Source organism: Anastrepha ludens, chromosome 2 (assembly GCF_028408465.1).
Source record: "Anastrepha ludens isolate Willacy chromosome 2, idAnaLude1.1, whole genome shotgun sequence".
Lineage (NCBI taxonomy): Eukaryota > Metazoa > Arthropoda > Insecta > Diptera > Tephritidae > Anastrepha > Anastrepha ludens.
In genome coordinates this window covers 163,279,765-163,305,846 of record NC_071498.1, presented here as the reverse complement: position 1 = coordinate 163,305,846, position 26,082 = coordinate 163,279,765, and the positions used below count along the sequence as shown (strand labels likewise).

The 26,082-nt window shown below is 35.4% G+C and overlaps 1 protein-coding gene across 1 annotated transcript in view; it reads right to left on the bottom strand.

Moving 5' to 3' along the window:
- The window catches only part of LOC128855724 (elongation of very long chain fatty acids protein 7), a 91,829-nt gene that overhangs the window by 49,579 nt on the left and 16,168 nt on the right, over window positions 1-26,082 (bottom strand). Inside the window, exons 2-4 of the mRNA XM_054090874.1 lie at window positions 22,604-22,794; window positions 17,474-17,554; window positions 2,755-2,917 (exon numbers count right to left, since the gene is read on the bottom strand). Of these exons, the coding sequence (XP_053946849.1) occupies window positions 2,755-2,917; window positions 17,474-17,554; window positions 22,604-22,794 (435 nt within the window). The remainder of the gene's footprint in view (window positions 1-2,754; window positions 2,918-17,473; window positions 17,555-22,603; window positions 22,795-26,082) is intronic.

Here is a 26,082-nt window from a genome sequence, read left to right as displayed (position 1 = left end):
GGAAAAATTTAGCTGTTAGAAATTGCACAAAATGGAATGTCGATTACAATTTTGTAGGAAATAAATAAAATTTGTAGCATACTTATATTTTATAATTTATTAATGTATTTATTTCTATATAACAGTACCTTCAAATTGTTATGATTTAATTTAAAGTTTTCTTATATGGCAATGCCCTAAAATTGTAATGACTACTAGATGTCTTTGTTCAAACTCTAAACTTGAATTTTCTAATAGGATTGATTTTGCCTATAAAAAGCCTGCGCGCTTTTGGAAAGGACACATTCCGTTTGGTAATCGGCGGTGAGCAGAGCTTAGGTGCTTGCCAATAACTACCTTTGTAGTGTGGACAGCGTTGTTTGGCCGCTGCAAAACATGTGTTGCTCTTGTTTGCGCAGCTTACTAAACGCATTTGTTTTAGTTTTCCGGCGTTTTATTACAATTAAAAATACAAGAGATATATTTTACGAATAAAAATTATTGTAAATACTACGAAATATGAAGTAACACAAAATCCCAATTTAAGATTCGCTACCAAGTGAGAGCGATAATCTAACCTAACATTATTTCTACGATGAAATCAATTTAGGGAGAATTTGTCCGTTTCTTGTGCTGTTTTTTTTGTTTTTTGATAATCCACACGGTTCTTGAGTAATGATTTCCATTATTTTATTGTTATTTTCCATGCCACTGAAATAAAAATAGTGGAACCATTAGATTAGGTTAGGTTGAAATAGTTGCCCATACAGAGGGCTCACTTGGACGGAAATTAAAAATTCATCTTTTGTGATCATTGTAAGGAAGATAGAAGAAGGCTGGGAAGAAAGGAAGGAGGAGAAGGAGGATGTGTATTTGGTGAGGACAACAGAGCGATGACTGATTTACGGTGGTGTTAGCCGCTTCGTACTGCGGATCAAGTTCATCAGGGTTTCAAGGCCTGCCACATCAGCAGGAGTAGCAAAGAGATGAAAATATGCTTAAATCTTTCTAAGCTGAATTTTTATAAAATTTATGGTTACTCATGAAATCTAAATAGAATAACTGCAGGTTTTAAACGACTCAAAAATCGCTTTGATTTTTAATAATTTTTTTCTGACGATTTTTTTAACCATACAAAAGTGAATTTATTGTGCAAAAAAGAAAAGTATTTTTGTGAATTGTATTTGTTTCAAAAAAGCAAAATCAAATAAAGAAATTTAAATGTCAACCGATTAAAACTTCCATTTTATACTTTTTACAAAAACTTCAAAAGGTTATAGTACTGGACATTTGAAATTTTGCAAAAAATATTAAAAAGATTGAAAAGCTCAAAATTTTGTTGAAAACTGATTGAATTTTTTGTAACTGTGTATAAAGCTTAAACGTTTAATTCATATGCTAATAGTTAAAGAATTAACAGAAATTAAAAAAAAAAACTATGAAAAAAATTTAAACTCAAAGAATATTGTATGTATTAAAAAAAAGTCATATGCTCTCAGTTATGCTCGCTAATGTGCCTTCATAAGTATTGTTTTTTATGTTATGGGAGCTGTATTTTCATTTTAATAAATTTATGAAGTGTAGATGAGTTTGTTTTTTCTCACTAATGGACGGAATACAAGTCGTGGCATATCCATCACTAAAGAAAAAGTTTAGGTCTTTTTACTAGACGTAGCACTCTTCAAGAACTCAAAATGTATTTAATTTTATAATTTTTTTTTAACAAATTGCATTTTTTATAAACTCTTTCAACCACACTTTACGGTACAAAAATTCAATAGACTATAAAACTGCATACTCGAAATTCTTCTAAAAGATTCAGATTAAAAAGTTCAAAATTTAAACGAAAATTGAAAAAAAAATTTTTAAACTTTATGTTAAGTTTTATTCATATGATTATAGTTGAAGAGTTAAGAAAAGTAACAAAAAAAAAAAAAAATAACTGGAAAAACATTATAAATATTAAAAAATGTCATGCCCTCAGTTATGTTCGCCGCTGTACCTTCATAAGCATTGCGTTTTATGTTTTATGTACTTCACAAAACGCATTTTTCCTTTAAAATTTTTTTTTCAAATACTCGTATAATGGTTGTGCAGCTGTTAGGTACTGCGCACTTTTGTTTTCATTAAAAACAAAAAAAATAATAATTTTTTCTACGTGCTTTGAATGAAACAATAAAAGTAGTGGTGATGAAAACTTTAAGGTACAACTCGAAGGCAATTATTTTAATCTGAATTTTAAGTTCAGACTTTTTATTGTTGAGACACTCCAACCATCTTTTCGCTTATTTAATTTTAACATCGCAAATATTTAAATTTTGCATGTTTTCAACGGTATAGTCAAGGTGCATTCATTAAGGTGGTGGCACTAGACCAACAACACTGTGCTGTACGGTTAACTGTCAAAGCGAAGTATTGAGAAACTAGAAAACAAATAATGAATTCGCCTTGTTTCATTCTGAGCTGACAGCCACATGGACGCGACGAAAGAAAAAAAAAAAAAACAACTCAGCTGATTTACCAACACCACCTTTAATAGATTGCCCTTGGGTATAGTTTACAAGAAAAAAATTCAGATTTATTTCGTACATGTTTTCATTTTACTTCTAAAAAGTGTTTAAAACTCAAATTTTAAAATTTTTTTTATTTCTTCTAATAAAATCAATCCTTAAAAAATTTTTTATACTTATTTTGTATTATAAAATCCAAATCAAACGGTTATTGAAAGTTTAAATTAAAAAAAAATTAAAATCATAAATCGTGAAAATTACTTACCAGCCAAGAACTTAACCAACACCCAGGTTTCCAATGGTGTCACCGAATGATGGTACACATGCAGCCAAGTTATTTGTGACGATTTTTTCCGCAGCACAAAGAAAATTGTGTCAGCAAATTCGGTCAACTTCGAGAGGTAGTAAATGTAACAAAGATTTAGCATCTGGAAGATATTAAAAAATAATAAAATATAGAAAATCTTAGTTTTTTCCAGAAAATTTGTTTCAGTAATTTTCCATATAAATGGAATTTGCAAAGAATTGATATGAAAGAAAGTTGTTGTTTAATTTCTAAGTACTGGGAATATTTCAGTACACGCACTTAACTGTTCTGCACCCTAATAAAGTTAGCCGGAGAGTTAGAGAGAGCTTCAACTTGTTCAAAAGGTAGGTTAACAGTATTTTTAGCTGTCTCATCTAATATTTCGTTTCCTATGACGCCTTTGTGACCCGGTTCTCAATAGATGTGCAGCCTTCTATTTACAACTGGCCTTGCCTTTTAATGAACAGGAATATTTTCGAACTTAATACATTATGAGGTTATTGCCTTTATTGCTGCTTAAATGGTCACGTAAATATTAATTATTGGGTTATTTTCAGTTTTTGCTGTTGGGATAGCCGCGGAGCTAGCCTACACAGCTTAGCTAGCTTAGAAAGATTGATTGGATTCGCCAAAAATATTGAAATGGCTTAAAAAGAAATACATATATTAGTAATAGGACTGGCTAAAACTTTCCTGGGCACCAAATTGGAACTCTGTGACCAGCTAAGGAACTCATTGTATGAGCACTCTGTCTAACTCAACTTAACCCTGCATTTCCACTTCCATAGAATTGGAATACAATATCAATAAAATTTTGTTTAATATTCTTAAGAGAAATTTGGCGGCCAAGAAAACTACTTTTAAGTAAAATAAGCTTAAGTGGGTTTTCTCTCTCGTTCTTAGAATCATACGGTGTACAAGCGCCTTGCCTTACATGAGAAACTATTTCTCTTACTTTTCTTTCATAAAATCGTTTTTGGCTGGCCGAGACTCGCAATAAATTGACTGATTTTTTTGTTTTTTTTGTCGGGGCAACTAGCAAGTGCAGCATTCAGACATTTATTGAGTCCATTGTACTACACTTGGATTCCCTTTTAATTTTCTTTAAATCTACCCGATTTCCGAAGAAATCTGAGTTGATATTGTGGTGTCAAGGAGCCAAGATGGTCGCTTCTTAACACATCAGTGCCAAAAACCTCAAACCTGATTCGAGCGAATGCGGGGCAGACACACAGGAAGTGGTCCGCCGTCTCATCCGTCTCATCATAGATGCTTGCATTCCAAGAGCAAAGTGCAGTTTTGTCCCACTGGACTCCACGTAGACCCCAGACCCGGAGCCATGCTAGGTCCGGGAGCCATCCGTAAAAATGCAAAAACAGTGTTTGCCGGGCTCATTTTCTGAGTTTTCCCACAACTGAGCCTCTGGTAGCACTACACTGCATCTCTTTTCAAGTACGACTCTTGATGGGATGGAGTCAAGGGGCATGGAGAGAATCGTTGGATCGATGTCCGTGCCTTCTCTGTGTTCCAATGCCGGACAAGGGCCGTACCAGTTTCAGTCTGCAGATGGCCTGAAGTAGTCGGAAAAGCTCCGGTGCAACAGATGGCCACAGTGCGTTGAAGTTTCGATAAGGTCCTCCTGACTCCCACTAGAGAGAGTCTACTCATCCAGACCACTGATGCATAGGTGATAATGGGTCTTATCAAAGCCGTGTAGATCAGTAGGACCTTGCTAGGAGAGAGACCCGACGTTTTCCCAAAGACACCTTTGCACTGCCAGAAAGCTGTCAGTGCTTTGGATGCCTTTGTTTCAACGTGTGCTTTCCATAGGAGCTTACTATCGAGGATTACTCCAAGATATTTAATTTCCTTGGATAGCTGGATTGTGACTCCTTTTAGCTTTGGCAGAACGAGTCCATCAAGCTTCCTCCTTCTGGTAAAGAGGACAATACCAGTCTTGGCGGGATTTGCCGATAGCCCATTCGCACAGCACCAAGTGTCAATCCGATCCAGAGTTTTCTGCACTCTCCTGCAGATGTTCATAAGCGAAGGGCCTGTTACCAAACAAGCAACATCGTCCGCATATGCTTGTGCGTAGACTCCCGAATCGTTTAAGGTGGTGAGTAGAGGATCGATTACCATGCCCCAGAGCAATGGAGACAGCACACCGCCTTGGGGGCAGCCTCTATTAACTCCAGATCACACCAGCAGATCTTCCTCTACTCGCACCGAAACGATTCTTTGGGCCAGCATCGAACGAATCCAATTTACTAGCACCCCGGTCTACGCCGTGCCTACTAGCAGAGTTACACATACTGTCAAAAGTGGCATTATCGAAGGCCTCCTCTATGTCTAAAAAGATGCCCATAGCGTTGTCCCTCCTGTCGATGGCCAGCTCTACCCTAGCAACAAGGTAGTGTACATAGATAATGACATAGGCATACCCTTACAAACATGTAAGCTACTTATCCTTGAAGAAATCGTAAGGAAAGCAAACGAAAGCAAAATCGCCCGTCAACTGTGGCCGACTCTTAGTGCTAAACGCACAGAATCTTTGCTAAGCCAAAATAAGCACAGTCTTAGCACATTGATTTCAGTCATAACGGGACATTGTTTAATAGGTAGGCACGCCCAAAGATTTGCTATTCTAGGCAGACAATTTTTTAACGAATTGGAAGATCTCAGTTCCGCAGAAATAGGAGGTTTTCTAAAATTTTTGAATATCACACACAGGTTTTAGGAGAAATAGGGAAAGCTCCCCACGCGGCATCGCAATGGGCTGTGAGCCTGAGTGTGGACAACCGCTTCAACCTAGCCCAACCTAAGTGCACATTTCCATCTTAAACAATGCCTTACAAGACTGAAATGAAACAACGTTGTATACCTGCACTGTCGCTCAATGTAGACTGCTGCCTTATGTTGTATTATTAAGATAAATTCCAAGAATTAATTTGAAATGAACTGTAGAGGTAAACAATTAATTTCTCGGAATATTTTATTTCAATATGAGTTTCTCTGCAATATGAGTATTAGGAAAACTAAACTTATCATTACTTATACTTAATAAATGGGTATTAAATTCTGCTTTTCAAAATTCTTTTGGATGAAAATTCTGTAAAAATCAAAAAAAAAATTCTGTCGAGCCTTAAATTCTTTTGGTTCAATATTCTGTATTTAAAATTCTGTATGATCAAAATGATGGAGAACTGAAATTCTGTATATTAAAATTCGGGAATCAAAATAATTTTCGATCAAAATGCTGTAAAAATATAACCAAATAAGCAGATAACCTGATAAGAACGCTTACCTAAATAGCACATTTATTTTATGAACAATGGAATTCTGATTTTATAGAAACAATGGTATAGGTATCGTCAATTAAAGAAAAATTCAAAAATTCATTCAAAACAAAAGTTATTACATTATAATGGCGAAACAATTATTATATTATTAAATTTTTAGCAATTCGCTTTAGAAAAGAAACATGCCTTAATATAAGCCTTTTTTTCATTCTTTTAATTTTGTTGTTTGCTTTTACAGCCTTCTTCGTTTGACTAATTTTGTGACCATTTTGAATTTTAGCTAGTTGTGCTTTCGCACAAACCAGCTCGCCTTTTAGATCATTAATTAGTTTGTACAACTCTGAGTTTCGTTTCCCAACAATAACTTTTAGTCGACGATGCCAAGCCTCAATACTGTTTTGCGTTCTGGGGAAAGCAAGATTGGACTCATCATGCACTGACCAAAATTTTGGTGGGTATTTTGGCTATGTAATTTCTTTCAAACCACGAGCAAAACTGTTTTGTATCTTCGTCTTCAAGAGTACTATAAAATTGATTATAGTACTCAGAGACTTCGTCGTGAGGCAAAAAAGCCAGAGCTTTTAACATTCTAATATGTAAGGAAAAATATGAATCATTTCCATATTTCTGAACCAATCTGCAAACAAAAAAAATTAAATATTCAATACTTTATGTTAGTTGGGATGAAATTGTTCAATATATCAATATATTACACAATATGCCTTTCTTTTTGTATTTTACGCCAAATTATTTGACTAAAATGAAAGAAGCATCCATGCAATCTCGTATCGGGAAAATATTTTTTGGCAGCCGATATAATACCTATCTCAAAGTCACTAAGGATTCGTTTTGGATTTAATTGTATGCCATATCCTCGAGCAAATTCAGTGAGCTCAATGAAAAACGTCTCATAGCTGGTAAGTGATTTTCTGAACATAATGCAGAATACGAGAGGTATTATTTGCCCGTCAACCCGTATGTATGTATGGAAAAGAGTTGTCGCATAAATGTAGGCACCACATCGAAAGTGCCATCCATGATCCAACAGTCGCTTTCATCAAGCAATTGCAATGATGATTTAGTACCACATATAATCATACATTCATTGTGGAAATATTTTTCTGACAAAATAAAAAGTTCATTTTCCAAAACATACAAACTTAATGGAATATCTATTTCTACTATCGAATTTGGTTCACGAAGTCCTACTTTCGCTCTTTTTATACTGTTAATTTTTTGCTTTTGAACACTTGTTGTGGGTAAATAGTCACAGCTGACGGAAACGGTCTCAACAACAGATTTCTGGATTATTTGGCTATTAGTCAGCAAGCTTGATTTCGCCAACTTTTCCACCAAATTATTAGCTTTTACGACATTGACCTCATCTGGAAACGGTTCATGGGAGTGATCCTTTGAATACTTCGTAATCGTATGCACATTTTCAATAAGTGTTGTAACACGACGCGAACGACATTTCTTTTGTATTCTTTTAGAACAGGCCCAATTATATGTTTTTTTGTAGATCGCTCTAAATAAAAAAAATATCCGTCAACACAGAGCATATCTTTACTTTTATTAGACTTAACAAGAGAGACTTTCGCCATATTAAACACAGTCAATATTTATTTATACAAAAACTTTTATTATTTCTTTAAATATGTAATTTCCCCAAACTTGATTCATGCACGTTGGCCAGCCACTATCAATAGAACTAATCGAAACTCTCTTTGTAAACTTATTTGACCTGCTGTAAACGAGAAGCAAAAACAAAAGACCGCTGAGTTTGGTTCTGTCGTTGTCGTATTGTGTTTCTATAAATTTTACAACAAAAAAACGTACAATGAAAGAATGGGAATTGATTAAAACAGTTAGGTATTTGAACGAAGTATACAAAAAATATTGCAATTATTCTACAATATTTTTTAGCACGGTTGCTCGAATTTCATTCACATTGTTTCTGAAGCTATAAATACATACAAACATATGTACATTTGCTTTATGTAAATCTGTTTTGATAATATAGGAAACCATATGGGTCAAGACAAGTCATGTATTGGCAGTATTTTGTTTTGCAAAACTCTATATTGAAAAATCGATTTTTCAATACAGAATTTTGCAATGCAGAATTTTGACAATACATAATTTTGATTTACAAAATTTAAAATTACAGTGTTCCGCAATATAGAATTTTAACATTATAGAATTTTGCATTACAGATTTTTGAATACAGAATATTGAATACAGAATTTTAAATACAGAATTTTGAACCAAAATCATATTGTACCCAACCCTTAATAAATCAATAGCACTTTTCAACGAATTCTTTTTGTCGCATTATTTTAACTAGCGATTATATTTGGGGGATGTCTTATTTTACAAAAAGTTGCGAAAATCACGATAGGGCCCATTTGCGGAGGATGTCTTAATATCGGAAAAAACGGTATTAGTTTACTTGTCCATTCTTCAAGAGTCACTGAATGAATTTCCATTGTTTTTACTTTCAGTTTAGCTTTCCAAGTATTTATTTTTATACACTTATTTATTTGTATAAATGTCTACAGCTCTCTGACGCTTATACGAAAACTTGATTTAAAAAAAAAAATAAAAAAATAATAAAAAATTAATTGCTTTCAACGCCTATTTTAATACGAATTCTGTAACTTTAGTCTGGATCTTTCTTTCTTTTCAACATACTAATTTGGCGAGCGACCTTGCATCGCATAAATGCGTCAAATCATAAATATTCACACTTTTTTCACCATAACAGATATTTATACGCATCTTTTTCGCCGAAAAAGAGATCAAAAATCAAAAGTTTTAATATTATTTTTGCATATCATCATCGCCCCTTTGGACATCAGCGATTTTATACATAATTTTATTTTATATTTAAATATGTATTACAGCTTTGCTACATAAAAAAGACCCATAGTTGGCATTTGCGTTATTTTTTGCAGCAATTCAAAGCAAAAGAGACTCAAAAAACTCTGTTGTTGCTTGACATGCGCTGAGCTGAAAAGCATAAGAAATTTGCATGTATTTTTTGCTTTGTGTTTTTATGAGTTTCTGCGGTGCGTATCGATGGCCCTGCCGGTGTAGCACTAAACGAATAATTAGGCATAAACAAAAAGTTTGCAAAACCTCCAACGGTTGAAAACATATTTGGTGAGCAAGAATTCAAAATAAAAGTAAGAAACGTACCATTTTTTTTTATTTTATGCAATTTTACAATGTCTTGGGCAAAAAAATTCAAATATTTAATGTCCGGTGTGTATCAAAAAAACCGATAGATAAAGAAAACTTTATTGTTAACAACATGCAGATGCGGGTACTCTATTTCCTTTTAATATTTTGTTTTCTGAGCTGTTTTTCGACATTTACCAGGTATATACCTATGAAGTGAGACTTTCAGCTATTAGTCCATAGATGTCGCTAGGAGTATTTTAAACTTTCCCAAATGTCCTGGTTTTTTCGTCTGTCATCTGTAAACAATATTCAGTTCATTGATTGTTACGTTTCAAAGAAAAAAACAATGCATTTTTGTCGCTCTTAAAAATGTCGAATTTCGTGCCTTCAAACTACGATTTGCGGACATCGTGAAACCACTTGTGAAATGCTCCTCTTCCGGTTCGAAAGGAATTCTTTTTTGCATCGAATTGTTACGGGTGATGAGAAATGGGTGTATTTCTCCAATCCCAAGCGTAAACGGTCGAATGGTCCGTCCGGCCACAAGCCAAAAACAACATCCAAACCAAATCGCTTCGGCCGCAAGGCAATGCTGTGTGTTTTCTGGAATTAGCGTGGTATGATTTGGGACGAGTTATTAAAACCAGGTGAAACAGTTGACGGTGCACGCTACCAATGACAATTGACCGATTTGAACAGATCTATACGCCGAAAACGCCCAGAATATGCCGATCGGCGTCACAAAGTAATTTTTCTTGATGACAATGCACCGCCACACCGAACAAGAGCGACCCGGAAATTGGTGGAGACGTACGATTGGGAACCGTTGGTACATGCGTCTTACTCCCCAGACTTAGCGCCTTCCGGTTATCATTTGTTTGCATCGATGGGCCACGCACTTTCCGAGCAGTGCTTCACTTCTCACGAAGAAACCAAAAAATGGCTCGATGATTGGTTTGCGGCCAAAGACGGCCAATATTTTTGGCGCGGCATCCACAAATTGCCTGAGAGATGGGAAAAATGTGTCGCTAGTGATGGCTATTATTTTGAAGATTAAATTTGTAATTATTTTTTGTTAATAAACGCTTGAAATTGAAAAAAAAGTCTCATTTCATAGGTATACACCATAGGTTACACGTTGAGAATTGTTTCTCAAAACAAAGCAAACATGAACTTATAGATTCATTAATAAATGTAGAAATTTTTACTCCCATTTCATGTTAAATCCAGCAATATTATGCATTTATATACATACAATTTAAGTACCCAGTTAGTTACAATTAATTTTTTTATTAATGTTAAATTTTGTATCGGTAAATTTTCAATGTTACATTTAACAACTCTGTAATTGGAGGTGTGGAAATACCTACACCGGAAATTCCATTTTCTCTTGGTTGTTTTACAGCTGAAAGCGTGAGTTTTCGCAACTGCTAGTAAGTAGAGCTCAGTGTCCTCGACCAGCTAGAATGAATTTACACACAAATGAACGCAAATGTGTGTATTTCATTGTTGCAGTGTAAATATTTATTGTTGCTCTTTTAAAGCGCACTAAAGTGCGTAAATTCTGTGCGTTGCGTATTGGTTTTTCCCAGCATTGATTTCATTGCTTTAGCATTGCTTGAGTGAGTAGGAGAAACATGCTTTGGGCGTATTTGTTAATATTTCTGATTTTAATTGATTGGCTAAGAATACCGTTACCCATATATTGGCAAAAGCAATAAAAGAATGAGCATATTTTTATTTAAAGAGGAATGGGCATATGCTTATAGATTGTATAAATATATTTATATATATGTTTTATATGATACTTCTTTACATAATTGTATTTTTATTAAACGGGCAGAAAATAGCAAAGGTTATGTTTTTAAGTTGTTGCACTCTTCACATGTAAATTTATTGTTGTATTCAAAGCGATTGACTTTGGAAGCAACTGTGACTCAAATCAATTCGCTCGTTCGAGCTAAGAGTGCAATGAACTACAAAAGCAAATATGGCGCTCTCCTCATTGTAGTGTGGTGCGAATGCACTCTCGCTTTTTCGTTCAGATGCTGAGTTGGTGTTGTTCAGTTCATATAGCGGAGTTTTATGTGAGGGGTTTAACACCCCAAATGAATGAGTTGTTGCAGGACATGCCCCGCTCTGCATTGTAGTGTGGTGAGGTGCACCCTGGCTCTTTTGTCCACATGCTGAGTTGGTGTTGTCCCGTTCATATAGCGGCGTTTTATGTGCGAAGTTTAAAATGCCAAATGAATGAATTGTTGTAGGAGTTTAGCGCATACATTTGGGCTTCTCAAATTGAGAGGGGTGGAATTTTGAGGAATTATTCGTATATGTAACTCTCTTTGTACGTTGTTCAGTTGTCGAAGTAAGACAAAAAAAGTTTAAGGTACGTCTACTTTGGTCAGACACTCCTTAAAATAAATATAAACGCATTTCGAAAACTGCGTAAAAGTAATATTATATGATATTTAAAACATTTCATATTCGAACATGTGTATCTTCTTCCTGCGACCCTCTGATAAGTGTAAAATAAATTAATTGAAAGACCCGCCTGTATCATGTTTCTATGCTAGTCGATCAACAAAATTGTGTACAAAAAAATATATAAACATTCATTCAATAAACATAAACTACAACAACATATACTGCGTCCCTGCTTCACGCAGCAGAGCATTTCATGCAATAATATTCAGACCATACATACATACACACGAGTAGGTACCTACAATGAGGGTGGGCGGGCTGTTGATGGATGCGAGCACATGGACGCTCAATAATGCACAATACACTAATTAAATAAAAAAGAGCAAAAAAAAAAAACAAAAAAATAAATAAATGAATCAGCAAACGATAATAAGAATAAGAAGAAGCAAATACATACACATTTCGCTAACTACTACTTCGAAATATATACATATATATGTAGGTATGTTGTAGTTGCAGTGCATGTTTTTGCCTACCGGGCGTATGAGTGATGCCAATAACGAGAATACTAGCAAATCGAACAAAAGCAAGGGGAGTGTGTGTATTGCTGCCAGAAGCAGCGGCAGCAGAAGTAGCAATGGAAGGTAATGGAAACGACCTTGATACGCTGCATGTATTTGCTATTATTACCTTTAATTTATAGCTACTGTTGTCGTTTATTTCCATACAAACTTAGATTTTATTAGATTTTTATACTTTGTAGGTTTCCTTGCTTCTTCATTTTCTTGTTTCTTGTTTTTTATTTTGTTATTTTCCAAGCAATTGCGATTGAGATTACAGCATGGAAACGAGAACTAAGTACAATAATAATATAAACAGAAGGCACAAATATATGTAATAGCGAAAAAAACAACAAAAATGTACGTAATGAATAGCAGCAAGTACGGATAGCAAGCGCTGGCTAACGATTATTACCGCATTTGACAGCGTGAAGCATGAAGGAAACGTGCTCGTCAAGTCGGCAACTACTTGAAATGATTGTACAAGTAATTCACCATCAACCAATGAAGGTGTGAGGAAACTTGCTGTATATGAATACATTTGTATGTACGCGTACGAATACACTTTTGCACATTGTTGCTTTTGGTGTAATCAAATTCAAAACAAAGCAGTAAATGGCACAGAAACTGATCAATGCAAATACTGCAGCTGGAAGTAGAAGTTGAGCATTTACAATCGTGCAACCACTAAGAAGTACAACTAGAAGTAGCAGTTGAAAAAGAAGTTGAAAAGCGAGACAGAGGGAGACAGTGTCGCTCAACAAGTCGCCGTATTAGTGTTTAATTTGATTAGCAATCTTTCTTGTTGCAATCAGTGACCCGAAGGAGGCGATTGCTGTCGGCTGTTGGGAAAGACGGCGATATGCGTTCAAAATTGCAGACTGCTAGCGTTGCATTAGCTAGAAATGGCAAGCAAACGCCGGCATGCTCAAGTGGTGCGCAAGCATACGCAAACACAGAACCAACTCAAGCACAGAATGAATGTAGCCAAGTATTTGCAATCGCAATCAAAAGTAATCGCACACCAATTTAGTTTATTAAATCTATGTATACATGTATATAAATGTATGTGTGTACAGGTATCTATGCAAATGTGTGTGCGTGTATGTGTGTGAGCAGATACGCAGACGTTTAATGCTCGACTGAAATTTTGGCGCGCGATCAGCGAGGCGTATCAAAATCTTGACGAAAACGACTGAAAATGGATAGTGCATTAATATTATAGAACCACATTGCAGGCACTAACAACAAATGTGAAGAAAGAACAATTGGACATTTGAAAATCGGAATTGCTATGAACGATCATAGCCTGCGAGTAGCTGGTAGACAGTTCGTCGCATACAATTATTTTGCCATTAATTTGTGTCGATTGTGTCATTGTCAAAATATGAAATTAATTACAAATTATTTGAAGTTTACTATAGTAGAATGGAGGTCAAAAGGGCGGGTCAAAAAGTCGCTGATGACTCGAGCAAGAAATATTCTACATGTCAAACAATTTTCAGTTCATTCATTCATGAACGATCGTAATTGGAGAAATTAGGTAAGAGAGAGACTGAATTGGAGGAGGATTGTTGATGAAGCTTTGATTCACCACTGACTGTGAAGCTAAGGGAGAGAGAGAGAGAGAGAGAGAGAGAGAGAAAAATGACAAGGTCATCGAGTTTCTCAAAAGAGGAATTTTATTCTTCGATGACCGTTTCCTTTGACAATATGAGACATTTCTTCATAACTAAAAGCAGGAAATAGTAAGAGAGAAACTAAATCTGGAGCTAATGGAGAGAACAATTCGCAACAAAGTTCTAAGATAATACTTGGCTAAAGAAGACTTGAAGTAGGTCGATATTGCGCGAGTAAGGACATCTGCTAGACATGACATTGGACGGCGCAAAAACAGCAGCCCAGAACCATGTAATATGGAAAGGCCTTGTCGAGGAAAAAAAAAAATACGCTGCCTCGGCTATCTTAGCCTTGTTTAGGGATTTTGGTGTTGGCTAAAGTCACTACAGCGAACTTTAAAAGTGTCCAAAATTCGAAATCGTATCGGATCGACTTGAAACTTAGTACTTGGTGGTTTTCGAGGTCGCTGACAGTATTTCAAAAATCTTTCAAATCGGCTTAAAACTCGGCGATTTTCGAGGTCGCTAATTATGAATTTGAAGTTAGATTTTAAAAATTAAAAATGGCGGATACAATTTTAAAAATCCATCTAATTGCCTTAAAACTCGCCACTCGGGGATTTTCGAGGTCGCTGGCTATGAAACTGAAGGCATATTTAAAAAACTCAAAATGGTGGACAATATTTTTAAAATCTAGCGCGAAACTCGATGTTGAAGGCTTTTTTTTAATTCGTATTCGCGATTTTCAAATTCAAATTCTATTTAATTTTACTTTTTGACAAAAATCTGTAAATTTTTCTGCTTGCAGCATTAAATTTATCGGCTTACTTTGTAGAGACTGATTGTTTTCATTGTGGCCCACAAAATGTTTGCTATATTGGAAGTTACTATGATTCCGATTTCATAAAATTCATTAAAATAGTGGGGTCTGGGGTACACACACATTTACTATATAAGTAATGACGGTGGTGCTCCTGTAGTCATTTTAAAACTTTTTTAATATCTAACCTGAATTGAGAAAAAATATTATTTTTGCTTGTTTAACATATGTCTCAGCTATTAAAAATGACAATACAAATTTTTTTGCCATAACTAATTTTCTTTAAAACAAAATTTTTTTTTCAATAATTTATTTTTCATAAAAAAGTTTCACGTGGTTTTTAAGATATATTTTATACTAACAAAATGGTTTAAACTTTTTGTTTTTTAAGGTATATTTTATATTAAAAAAATTTTGTCCATAATTTATTTTCCATAAAAAACATTTGTTTTCATAATTTATAAGTGTTTTTTTAAAGGTATATTTTATACTAAAAAATGGCTTAAGGGTTTTTTCTTTAAAGGCATATTTTATACTAAAAAAACTTTTTTTCTATAAAAAACTTCTTTTAAAAAAAAATTTTTTTTGCTTAAGTTTTTTTTCGTTATTTATTTTCAATAAAAATTGTTAAAAGTATCTTTTAAGGTATATCTTATACTAGAAAAACTTTTTTCCATAAATTATTTTCCATAAAAAACTTTTTTTCTCATAATTTATTTTCCATAAATATTTTTTATTTTTTTCCATAATATCTTTTTGTAAAAAAAACTTTTTTCCATAAATTATTTTCCATAAGAAAAAATGTTTTTCATAATTTAATTTCCATAAATTTTGTTTATCTGTTTTTCCATAATTTCTTTTTTTATAATTTATTTTCCATAAAAAAATTTTTTTGTAAATATATATTTCATGCAAAAAAATTGTTGAACTTTACTTTTAAAGATATATTTAATATTTACTTTAATTTTTAAAAAATTGTTTTAAATATTATAATGTTAAAATAAACTGAAGATATTTCTCTCTAAAAAATTGTTGAGCATTGAAAAAAAAGTTCAAAATTATTAAATTTTAAATTGAATAAATTTTAAAAGTTTTTCAGTTTATTTCTTATTATACTCAAGCCTACAAATACAATGTTCAGAAAAATATGAAATGAAATCGATTTTACCAAATCTGCATATTCATCCACCTGGACACACAATAGCTCAAGCGAAAATTGTTTGGGATAGTCAACTAAAGCTCATGAATCTCATACAGACGTAAATTGCCCAATTCTTTGACTTAACACAGAACTCTGTTATCAGGCCGATAGTTCTATAACAGACACTGCGGGTATACTCAAAATAATAGGAATTACAACAAAGCCTGCTATGTCGCATTCTCTTCACAACCATCAAGCTGAGTAAATAGATAACTGAGCTCTCTCAGCAGTAATGAGACGTGAACTCCTTAATTCCTTGGCTTAGCACTGCGAACACTGCCTGATAATCTGATACCCGTATAATAGATACTGAAAATATACTCCTACTCAGAAGAAGAGGGATTACAGCAAATTCTGCTATGCCGCATTCTCTTCAGAGCCATCAAGCAGAGTAAATAGATAACTGAACTCTCTCAGCAGTTCAAAAAAACTACTTACATGCACTTGAACCACCCACCTCACTCTTTAACATTTATAAAATGTTTTATTTGGATTTATGTAAATGAAAGATTTTTGAAATGAAAGAATTCTCGTAGAATTTACTAAGTTTATAAAATATTATTGGAAAATAATTAATCGATAATGTGGTAATAAAACTTCTCGCAATAAATTCTCTCTATCAATCACATGGACACAATGGCTTAGCAACAGGTTTAGTGACAATTCAAAAATCGAACGTCAATTAAACACAAATACATAGATTTTCGAAAAGACAATGGGTAGAGAAAAGGCAGCTTAAATTTTAATGCAAATGTAATAAATAAAGATAAAAATATGCTTGTAATCGCTTGAACTGGAAGCGCGCAAATACCCGTTTGTTCCAAAAAACAAAAAAACAAAAAACAGAAATTAAAAATTTAAATTAAAATACACAAAAAATGGCATGGGGCAAAAAGAAGACAACCAAACTTTAAGAGATTGCTTCAATTCAATTAAAGCAATGAAAGCATCAAAATTTGCGACAAACACTAAAAATGAATGCTTTAGATGTTATTGGTCGTGTTATGTTAAATACTAATTTATTTGAGTGCCTCATATCGGGTTACTCACTTTGGAGCAGACACCGTCGCTCATTTCTTTGCACTCCTACCTCGTATCGTTTTGTCACTTGTTTGTGCAGGTATCGTACGGCATATGGCTAATACACCTATTAACCTTGAAAGTAAGCGACAAACACAAAAGTGAGCTAATCGTCTTGTCTAGCCTTTTACTTTTGCAGTATAAAGAAGATGAAAAGTGGTTTTACGACTTCGGTCTGAAGTATTGAGCATTTTCGACTGTGGTTGAATCATGTTTTCTGTAGAAAGTATAAGCAAATGCAGCGGTGGGTTGCTGTTTAATAAAGTCAGTGTTCTCCGTACTGTCCGGACCATGTCCGGCTGCACGTCTACAAAAATCTGTTCGCGTGGCTCGCTGGGTATGTCCCCATTGCTAATAGAATCTGGTGGCCAATTGTGCCTGTTGCTTAACTGATTTTTATTAAAATTTTCTACAGCTAAGATATGATTTTGTCAAACTCTCTTCTTTCTATCGTTAATCAGTGCAGGTAGATTTGTATAACTTACTCGTTTTGACATTGGCCCGTCTGAATAATCCACTGGTTCGCATTTCAAATTGTAGTTGTTCAGCCAACCGGCCATCAGGTGCTGCAATTAGTCAAAAGAATATTATTAATTTTTAGCACTCAGAAAAAGAGGAAAAGAAAATAAAAATTATTTTTGGTTTGGAAAACATTTTTTTGTTTAAGTTTTTTAAGTGCTCATATTTAGTTTTGTAACAAAGAATAGACGAAGACTCTTAGATAGAATTAGGAGTCCGAGCAAGGGTTTCTCTAAATCAGCCAATTTATATATTCTTTATATTAGAGGCTTCAAAAAATCGATTTTTTCGTATATTTTTTTAGGAAGGAAAGAAATATTCGATTGAAAGGAAACTTTTTGGTTTTATTGTTATATATTTCAACAGTCTTCTCAAATGTGTTGATTAAAATATATGTCATATTGTGCCTGGTACAAGCATATTGCATATTAATTTAAAAAAAATTAATTTTTTTGGAAAATCAAATTCACTTTAGTTTGTTTAAAAAGTGAGTTAACCATAACTTTCTTAAAATGTTTTAGGTTCAACTAGAAGAGAATGTAATTTCGAATACAATAAGTGTTATCTCGTTTAGATAGGACGTTTAACTTTTTCCCTATCTTTCCCGCCAATTAGGAAAAATCGCAAAAATAAAAAACCGAGAAATCGCACTTCGAGCGATCCGGCCGCTCGTATACCTGCTCGACGCTTGCTCACAATTTCTTCTATAACTCCGAAAATATTTTGAATTTGCTTCTGAAATTTTGACACATTCTTGGATAGTTTGGGAAGACATTTAAGCAAAAAAAAAACAAAATCGATTTTTTTAAGCCTCTAAAGCAGGCTCCCCCCTTAACTGCTAGTGTTTTTCAGGCAGAAGTCTTTGCCATCAAGCAGGCATGCAAAATGCTTAGGGAACGTGCGAGCGACGAAGGTATTAACTTTTTTTCCGATAGTCAAACATGGCTCTGATGACGCTATAGTGCGGGTTAAGATCACTGAGTGCTCCTTTCGTCGACGGCCAGCGGCAGTGCTCCAACCTAAATCCCATCAGTCTTCGCCATTACATCAACAACTCTGGTTGGCTGTAGAAATTTGCCCGTTGGAGGTCTCAAAATAGTATCAAAACGGCGCTTTTGTGCTACTTGGGGGTGCCAGGGTGGTACTTCAACCATTTCAGAAGAGTCTTACAGAGTGACTGATGATTAAGTTGTCGGAAAAATTAAAAACTTGATGGCAAGAAAGTCCATTGGAGTATTCATGATGTGTAAATCGATTGCAGCGAAAAGTTGGAGACTTACACCAAAATTACTACGATGGATCTACAATGGATCTACTACAATGGGTTGGTGCGTGACTACCATTCGGAATTCACAGAGAAACACCAAAATTAAATAATTAAAATTAATTAAAAGCTACTCATAAAAAATATCTGCCGTTCAGAGTCGGCTTGAAACTGTAGGTCCCTCCATTTGCGGAACAACATCAAGACGCACACCACATATAGGAGGAGGAGCTCGGCCAAACACCCAAAAAAAGGGTGTAGGCGCCAATTATGTATATATCTACACGACTATGGTGGTGGTAGAGATGTTGTCTGAGTGATACAGCCCAGAGCCGATTTGCATAAAAGATGCCATTTTTTGATACACCACTTGTAGAACCAGTACTTTTTATTACTCGAACTATCTTGATTTGATTATGAATCTGCCTATGTCGTAAATTTTCTTTTCACCAATTTTTTTTCAAGTTGACTCTCGAGAATTCCCTCAGCATTCTATTGGGTTGCGGAATAAGCTTAAAGCGTTGCTATACTTCATTTTATTTTACAACGATTTGTTTGCGATAGAACTCTTTCTGCTCTACAAAACTATGCTAATTGTGTTTTTGAGTTACAGCGCACGCTCGATAACGTGAACGCTCTAAAGCGTGAACAGTCCAAAACGTGAACAGACATTTTTGTACATTGACTACTCTAAACGTGAACAAACCCAAAAAGCTTTATAACATGAACAATAAGCGTTACAATTATTTGAATGTAGTTTACATTGATCTCAAGTAATTCTGAAATTGGGGAGTCCCCTAATTATAAAATAGGTATTTTATTCGTAATTGCATGTAAGGAGTGAAATATTTCAGTCGCGGTTTTGGTTTTGCAAAGAGTGTTTAGTCTTATGTTTTCTGGTGAAAATGAGTTCTAAAAAACCCGTCAAGCACACGGCTAAAGGCTAAAATTCTCGGCTTTTTAAAAAACGGCTCATCTGTGACGATTTTAGGAAAGAAATATAATGTTTCTAAATCAAAAATTTGTAGCATTAAAGCGAAAAAGCAAGTGATTTTAAAATGTGTAAACATCACGTATTGTGGACCTAGAAATAGAAAACCCCTGCGTTCTTCAGAGTTGCCCGAAATTGAGAGAGCTCTTTATCTTCTTCATTAGTGATGGATGGCTCCAAGGATTAAAGAAGAGGTACGGTATTCGTCTTCTTAAAATATCAGGCGAAAAACGGTCTTTGCAACCTCAGCTAGTGGATCCGTTTAAAGAAAAACTTATAGCTAAAATGGCGGAATTGGAGTTGTGCAACAATCAGTTATATAATGCTGATGAGTCGGGGTTATTCTGGAGACTTTTACCAGAAAAAACGTACGCGTCAACTTTGGAGAAGGGGTACAGTCTGAGAAGCAGCGAATCACCTTTTTATGCTGTTCAAACGCCACTGCATCCCACAAGCTTAAGCTTTTGGTAATTGGAAAGACGAGGAATCCACGCTGCTTTATAAACTTTCAGTATCCCACCGACTATAAGAGCTCGAATCCCACCTGGATGACGTCAGCTATTTTCAGGCAATGGTTTCATAAGCCATTTGTTCTACAGGTGAATATTCCTTTTAAGTTTTGTCCGATTTTTAAGGTTAACTTGTTGCTTTTTAAGGTTACATCGTTTTTAAAGGAGAAAGGCGTACCAATTAAAACTCTCCTCCTAATCCACAACGCTCCTTCTCACCCAAATGAAGCTGAACTGACAACGGAGAATGGGCAAATTTCGGCAATGTTTATGCCACCAAACGTTACGCCCCCCATTCAACCGATGGATCAGAATGCAATAAAAATCACTAAGTTGCATTACAGAAACAGCCTTCTAGCTCCAATAGCAGCAACAAAGTCTGATTTGCTCGAGTCGTTGAACAAAATTAACTTAAAAACAGCTATAAATCTTTTGGATGCGACTTGGTTTCGGGTTGGTGAAGCAACATTAGCTAAGTGCTGGAACAATATTTTAAATTTTGCGGTAAACAATGATGATCCCGAAGATAATGTTCCGTTGGCGGTTTTAAAAGAAAAATGGGAAGCTGAACTTCGCACCTTGATGAGCAACACCGTCGATCTCCTTAGTAGTTTAAGTCCTGAGATTCGTTCGTGTTCGCAGATATGCTCAAAGGTATGTATGTGGGTTATTGAAAAAACTTTTTTTATTAAAAATTTCAGATCGAATTCACGTTACCAGCCATTCATGAATGGAACGAAGATATCGAGGAGGGCAATGCAGATGACGATCATCAACAAGAGGACGAATCCGATGATGACATCGCATCAGAGCAACTGAAGAAAATTAAGCCGACTGAAGCAGTTGAAATTTTCAACTAGGCGTTAATATGGGCTGCTCACGAAGATGCCGATAAAAATGATATGAGTGTGCTAAGACGGTTAAGGAAGAAAGCTGTGCTTCAAGTTTTAGAAAAACAGAAGATACAATAAAAGATTTCAAATTTTTTTAAATAAAACCATCGTATGACTTAATTTTCAATTAATATGTAACGAAAACAAGAATAAAATGTGAATTTAAACGTGAAAAAATATATTTACTTAGCCTTTTTGGGCATTCCAAAACGTGAATACTTTTGTTAACGTGAACTGCCTTGGTTTGAATTAGTTCACGTTATCGAGCGTGCGCTGTATTTAATTTTTTATTAGTTTTGAGGCTAAGAAGTCGAATACTCAAGTTTTTCGTGACCTGCTCTTCTTTAATTTTCATCGAGGTCAAAAGCTGCCGAAGCAGGTCGGGACAGTTGGCACGTATATGGAGAAGGTGTCGTAGGCGAGTCTACATCACGGAAATGGTTTGACTTTGATGTCGATTACACATCTCACAGCGGAAAGCCTTCTGAATTCGATAAAGAACATCTCAAATCACTCAAATCACCAAGATAATCGCCTTCAAATTGTTTCTCAGCATCTCGCCCGCCATCGAGCAACGCGCGGTTATAAGCAGCGTTTTTTGTACCGAATCGTCACGCGAGATGAGAAATGGTGTCTATACAATAATATGGAACAAAGAAAGGAGTCGGTAGCTCTAGGAGATACGCCAAAGGCGAGAGTCAAGGCGGATCTTCATTCAAAGAAGCTCCATGATATGTGTCTGGTGGAACTGCGGGGACCATGGCGCACTGGGAAATGCTCGAAAAGCATGCCACGGTCAATAAGGAGCTCTACATTGCCCAACTACACCGCGTGAATGAGGGGCTATTTGACTGAAAAGAGCTAATCCGCATGGTCAAACCCTACTCCTTCACGACACCGCAAGGCCCCATGCTGCACAAGTCACCAAAGCCAAAGTCATCAAAGCACTTCAAGAGCTCGAATGGGTATTCCTTCAGCATCCACCGTATTTTCCGGACCTTGCACGGACCGATTACCATCTTTTCCGCTCCCTGTCAAACCATATGAAGAGCGTTACCTTTGATAGCAAAGAGGCCCTTAAAAACTGGCTCAACAACTTCTTTGATACCACACCAAGCGGTTTTTGGTTTAACGGAATTAACAAATTGGGTGAGAGGTGGGAAGAGGTTGTAACAGCAACGGCGAGTATATAATTGATTAACTTATTGATATTTGGTAATTATTGTCTTGGGGAAAAACGCTACGAACTTATTCCCAACCCAATAAATTGTGCGGATTTTTGAGTGCCCAAATTTCAGTGTCCGTCACTGTATTTATCTTTATTTCGCAAGCCTATTAAAAATAACCGTTATGTGTACTCAAGCTCACAATAAAATTAGTTTCACTCAAATTGGTGTATTTGCCTTTTTTCCCTTAAATATTCGTAGCTGCAAACTTACCTCGTAAAACATGTACCCGCTTAACGCCACCTGGAAAGCGTTGTAGATGACTAAAGTGCGTCGCAGCTGGAAGGGTTTTCTATCGCGCATAAACATTGGGCCAATCCCAAGGACCCAAGAGAGGTAGATGGCAACCAAACCGAATGTGTAAAGGGGATGCTCCATGAGTGGGAAACGTGTGGCGCGGGGATCTGGAAATGCGGAAAGCGTAAACTTTAATGTATTTGTCTAATAAAAATTAATTATTTATTTCATAAACAAAAGACAAATTTATTTATATGTAAATAAAAATCTTTCCGTGTACGCATTTTGCAGCAAACATGCATCAAGCCAAATTCCATACATTCATTATAACAGGCAGCCGAAAAGTGACAAATAAGTTTTAGCTTTTATTTTTTCACGAATTTTTTTTTTTCGCTCAACCATTTTGGTAATTTTTCTAAGAAACAGGAAGTGCAAAAAATATGTGGTTATACACCAATATTATTTGGCAAATCTAGTTTATTTAGATTCACCTTAGAGTGGGTAGTTTTTGAGTAGCTATTCCAAAAGCCATTAGGCACAAAATAGGAAAATAATATTGCAAAATGCGAACATGTGACTTATGAGAAAACAAAAGCGGCTATAAGCAAATAATTTCCGAATCATATTTAGCAGCAGCAATGTCAAAATGCTATTGCCGACAGTAGAGGTTGGTGACACCTAAATTTACCGTTTTGATCTTTAATATGTTTTTGTCACATTTACGTATCAAAAGAGCGAACCTGTTTGGTTTTATATGCAGTTATACGCATTTGTTGTTGCTATGACAAATACATGCATATATGAATGATTTCACAACAGTTCAAATCGTAGAAATAACAAAATACTGCAGTAAACAACATTTTTGTGCTTAGTTAGAATTGCTGCGTCTATTTGTGGCTGATATTTTGTCGGTTTTTTCTGCGCAGAAAGGAAAGGCTAATGGCTTCATACCTTCTCCTCGAATCTATTGGTTTTCAAGAAACAATTTTCATGGTAAAATTTCCCTACTAAGCTTGCACATCGAAACAGCCAATCAAAATTCAAGCGCGACTGCAAGTTCATATTTTCTGTGATTTATTTCTGAAAAGTTGAAATTGAACGAACAGCCTTTGGCCTAGTGATCTTTACGTCATACAAAAGCATACGTCGTTGAGACAGTTTTCTTAACGAGTATAAGGCACTGTAGAATTTTCAAAACATCTAGTAATATTTTTGAGTAAAAGATGCGGCAAACTATCAAAATTCGAAGCAATCTTTTAAATATGAGACAAATACTTCATTTTGCAATATTAAAAAGAATTCTTCCATATAATTCTAGGCTCACCCTTCAGTGACTTAAACTTGAAAAAATTTCAAAGGCTTCAAATAGCAGATTCCACAATTTTCCTTTTTTGACTTAAAAGATTTTGCGAAGCCTCTAAACTATGAGGAAATACCATAAAAAAACCTAAAAAAATATGTACGTGGCCAGTTTGGGTTTGGCAAATAGCTGCCAGCTTTTGCTTAACTCGTTTTTTGTTTGTGTATGGGAGAAAATGAGGCGGCCGCCGTAGCCGAATGGATTGGTGCGTGATTACCATTAGGAATTCACAGAGAGAACGTTGTGTCGAATCTCGGTGAAACCAAAATTAATAAAAAAAATTTTCTAATAGCGGTCGCCCCCTACGAGTGTATCTTTGCCATGAAAAAGCTCCTCATAAAAATATCTGCCGTTCGGAGTCGGCTTGAAACTGTAGGTGTCTCCATTTGTGAAACAACATCAAGACGCACACCACAAATAGGAGGAGGAGCTCGGCCAAACACCCAGAAAGGGTGTACGCGCCAATTATACCTATATATATACATATATATATGGGAAAAAATGCGAGGAGGTAAAAGCAAAGTTGGTTGCTATCTATAGGGACGATTCGCCATCTATGGCCACAGTTGGATATTGGTTCAACGAATTTAAAGGTGAGCGAATATCCCACATGATAAGTTGGCGATGAAAAAATTATCAACTGCGACTGTTAACTTCGAACCAGTGTTTGGAGCAAGTTAAGCGAGATCCAAAGATGCCGGAAAGGTCACGGCGACGATTTTTTTGGGATGCGAAAGGCTTCTCCTTATGGATTTTTAGAAAAAGAAACCACGATCACTGGGCAATAATACAGTGAGTCACTGTACCGCTTGCATAAAAAATTGAAGGAGACACAGCCGCATTTGTCGCTGCCAAACTGTATGAATTGCGTTATGAATTACTGCCAACCTCTGGAACCCTGCGACCTTTTCTTGTTCGCCAACGCGAAAAAGATTTAGTTCAATCGGGGAAGTCCTCGCCGAGACAGAGGCGTACTTTGGAGAGTTCTACAAATCCTATTTTTTATAGAGGTTAAAAAATGGCCGGAGCGTAGGGAGAAGTGTTCCTTTCTAAAAGGAAAAGAAAAAAAAAATTTTGAAAAAATGGTGCCTTCATTTCTAACACTAGGACATCTGCCATGTTGTCCAGAAAAGCTAGACTGAGTAATCTCAACTCAGAGCCATGCATCCGCAAAGAAGTTGTTCGACTGGCTCTTCCTCTTCTATATCCTGATAGCTTTTACTTATAACGGGTGATTTTTTAGCTATTATCTTTTTAAACTGTTGGTTTAAACAACTGACGCACGTTTCGTGTTTTGTTTCACTGTCAAACATCTTCAGTTTGGTCTACAACTTAACCGTGAGTCGTCTTAGAAACGAACAACGCTTGCAAATCATTGAATTTTATTATAAAAATGCGTGTTCTGTTAAGAAAGTTTAAAGTCGAAAAATTGTGTTCAGTGACGAAGCTCATTTTTGGGTCAATGGGTACGTAAATAAGCAGAGTTGTCGATTTTGGAGTGAAGATCATCCAGAAGAATTGCAAGAGCTACCAATGTATCCAGAAAAGGTCACGTTTGGTGTGGTTTATGGGTTGGAGGTATCATTGGACCGTACTTCTTCAAAGATGCTGCGAATCGTAACGTAACTGTGAATGGTGAGGGCTACCGTGAAATGATATCCAACTTTTTTTTGCCCAATGGACTTGTTGAGAGGCGAGTTCGGTGAACATTTTATTTCACGCCTTTATAACGCCTTTAGATTATTTTTTGTGGGGCTATGGCAAATCTCATGTCTATTCAGACAAGCCTGCTTCAATTAAAGCATTGGAAGACAACATTAAAGCATTTATATATGAGATACCGGCCGAAACATTGGAAAGAGTATGCCAAAACTGGACTAAGCGGATTTGAAGCGCAGTCGCAGTCAACATTTGCATGAAATAATCTTCAAACATTAAATTATATGGACTGTACTATCGATTTAAAGAAAAATTTCATGCATTTTTCTGAATTTTACGTGTGTTTTTTTGAAAAACTTTCCTATAGCTCTTAAAGAATTACCCTTTATAATATTCATTGTATAGTGCCCCTAATCTACCTTTTTCCTATTAGACA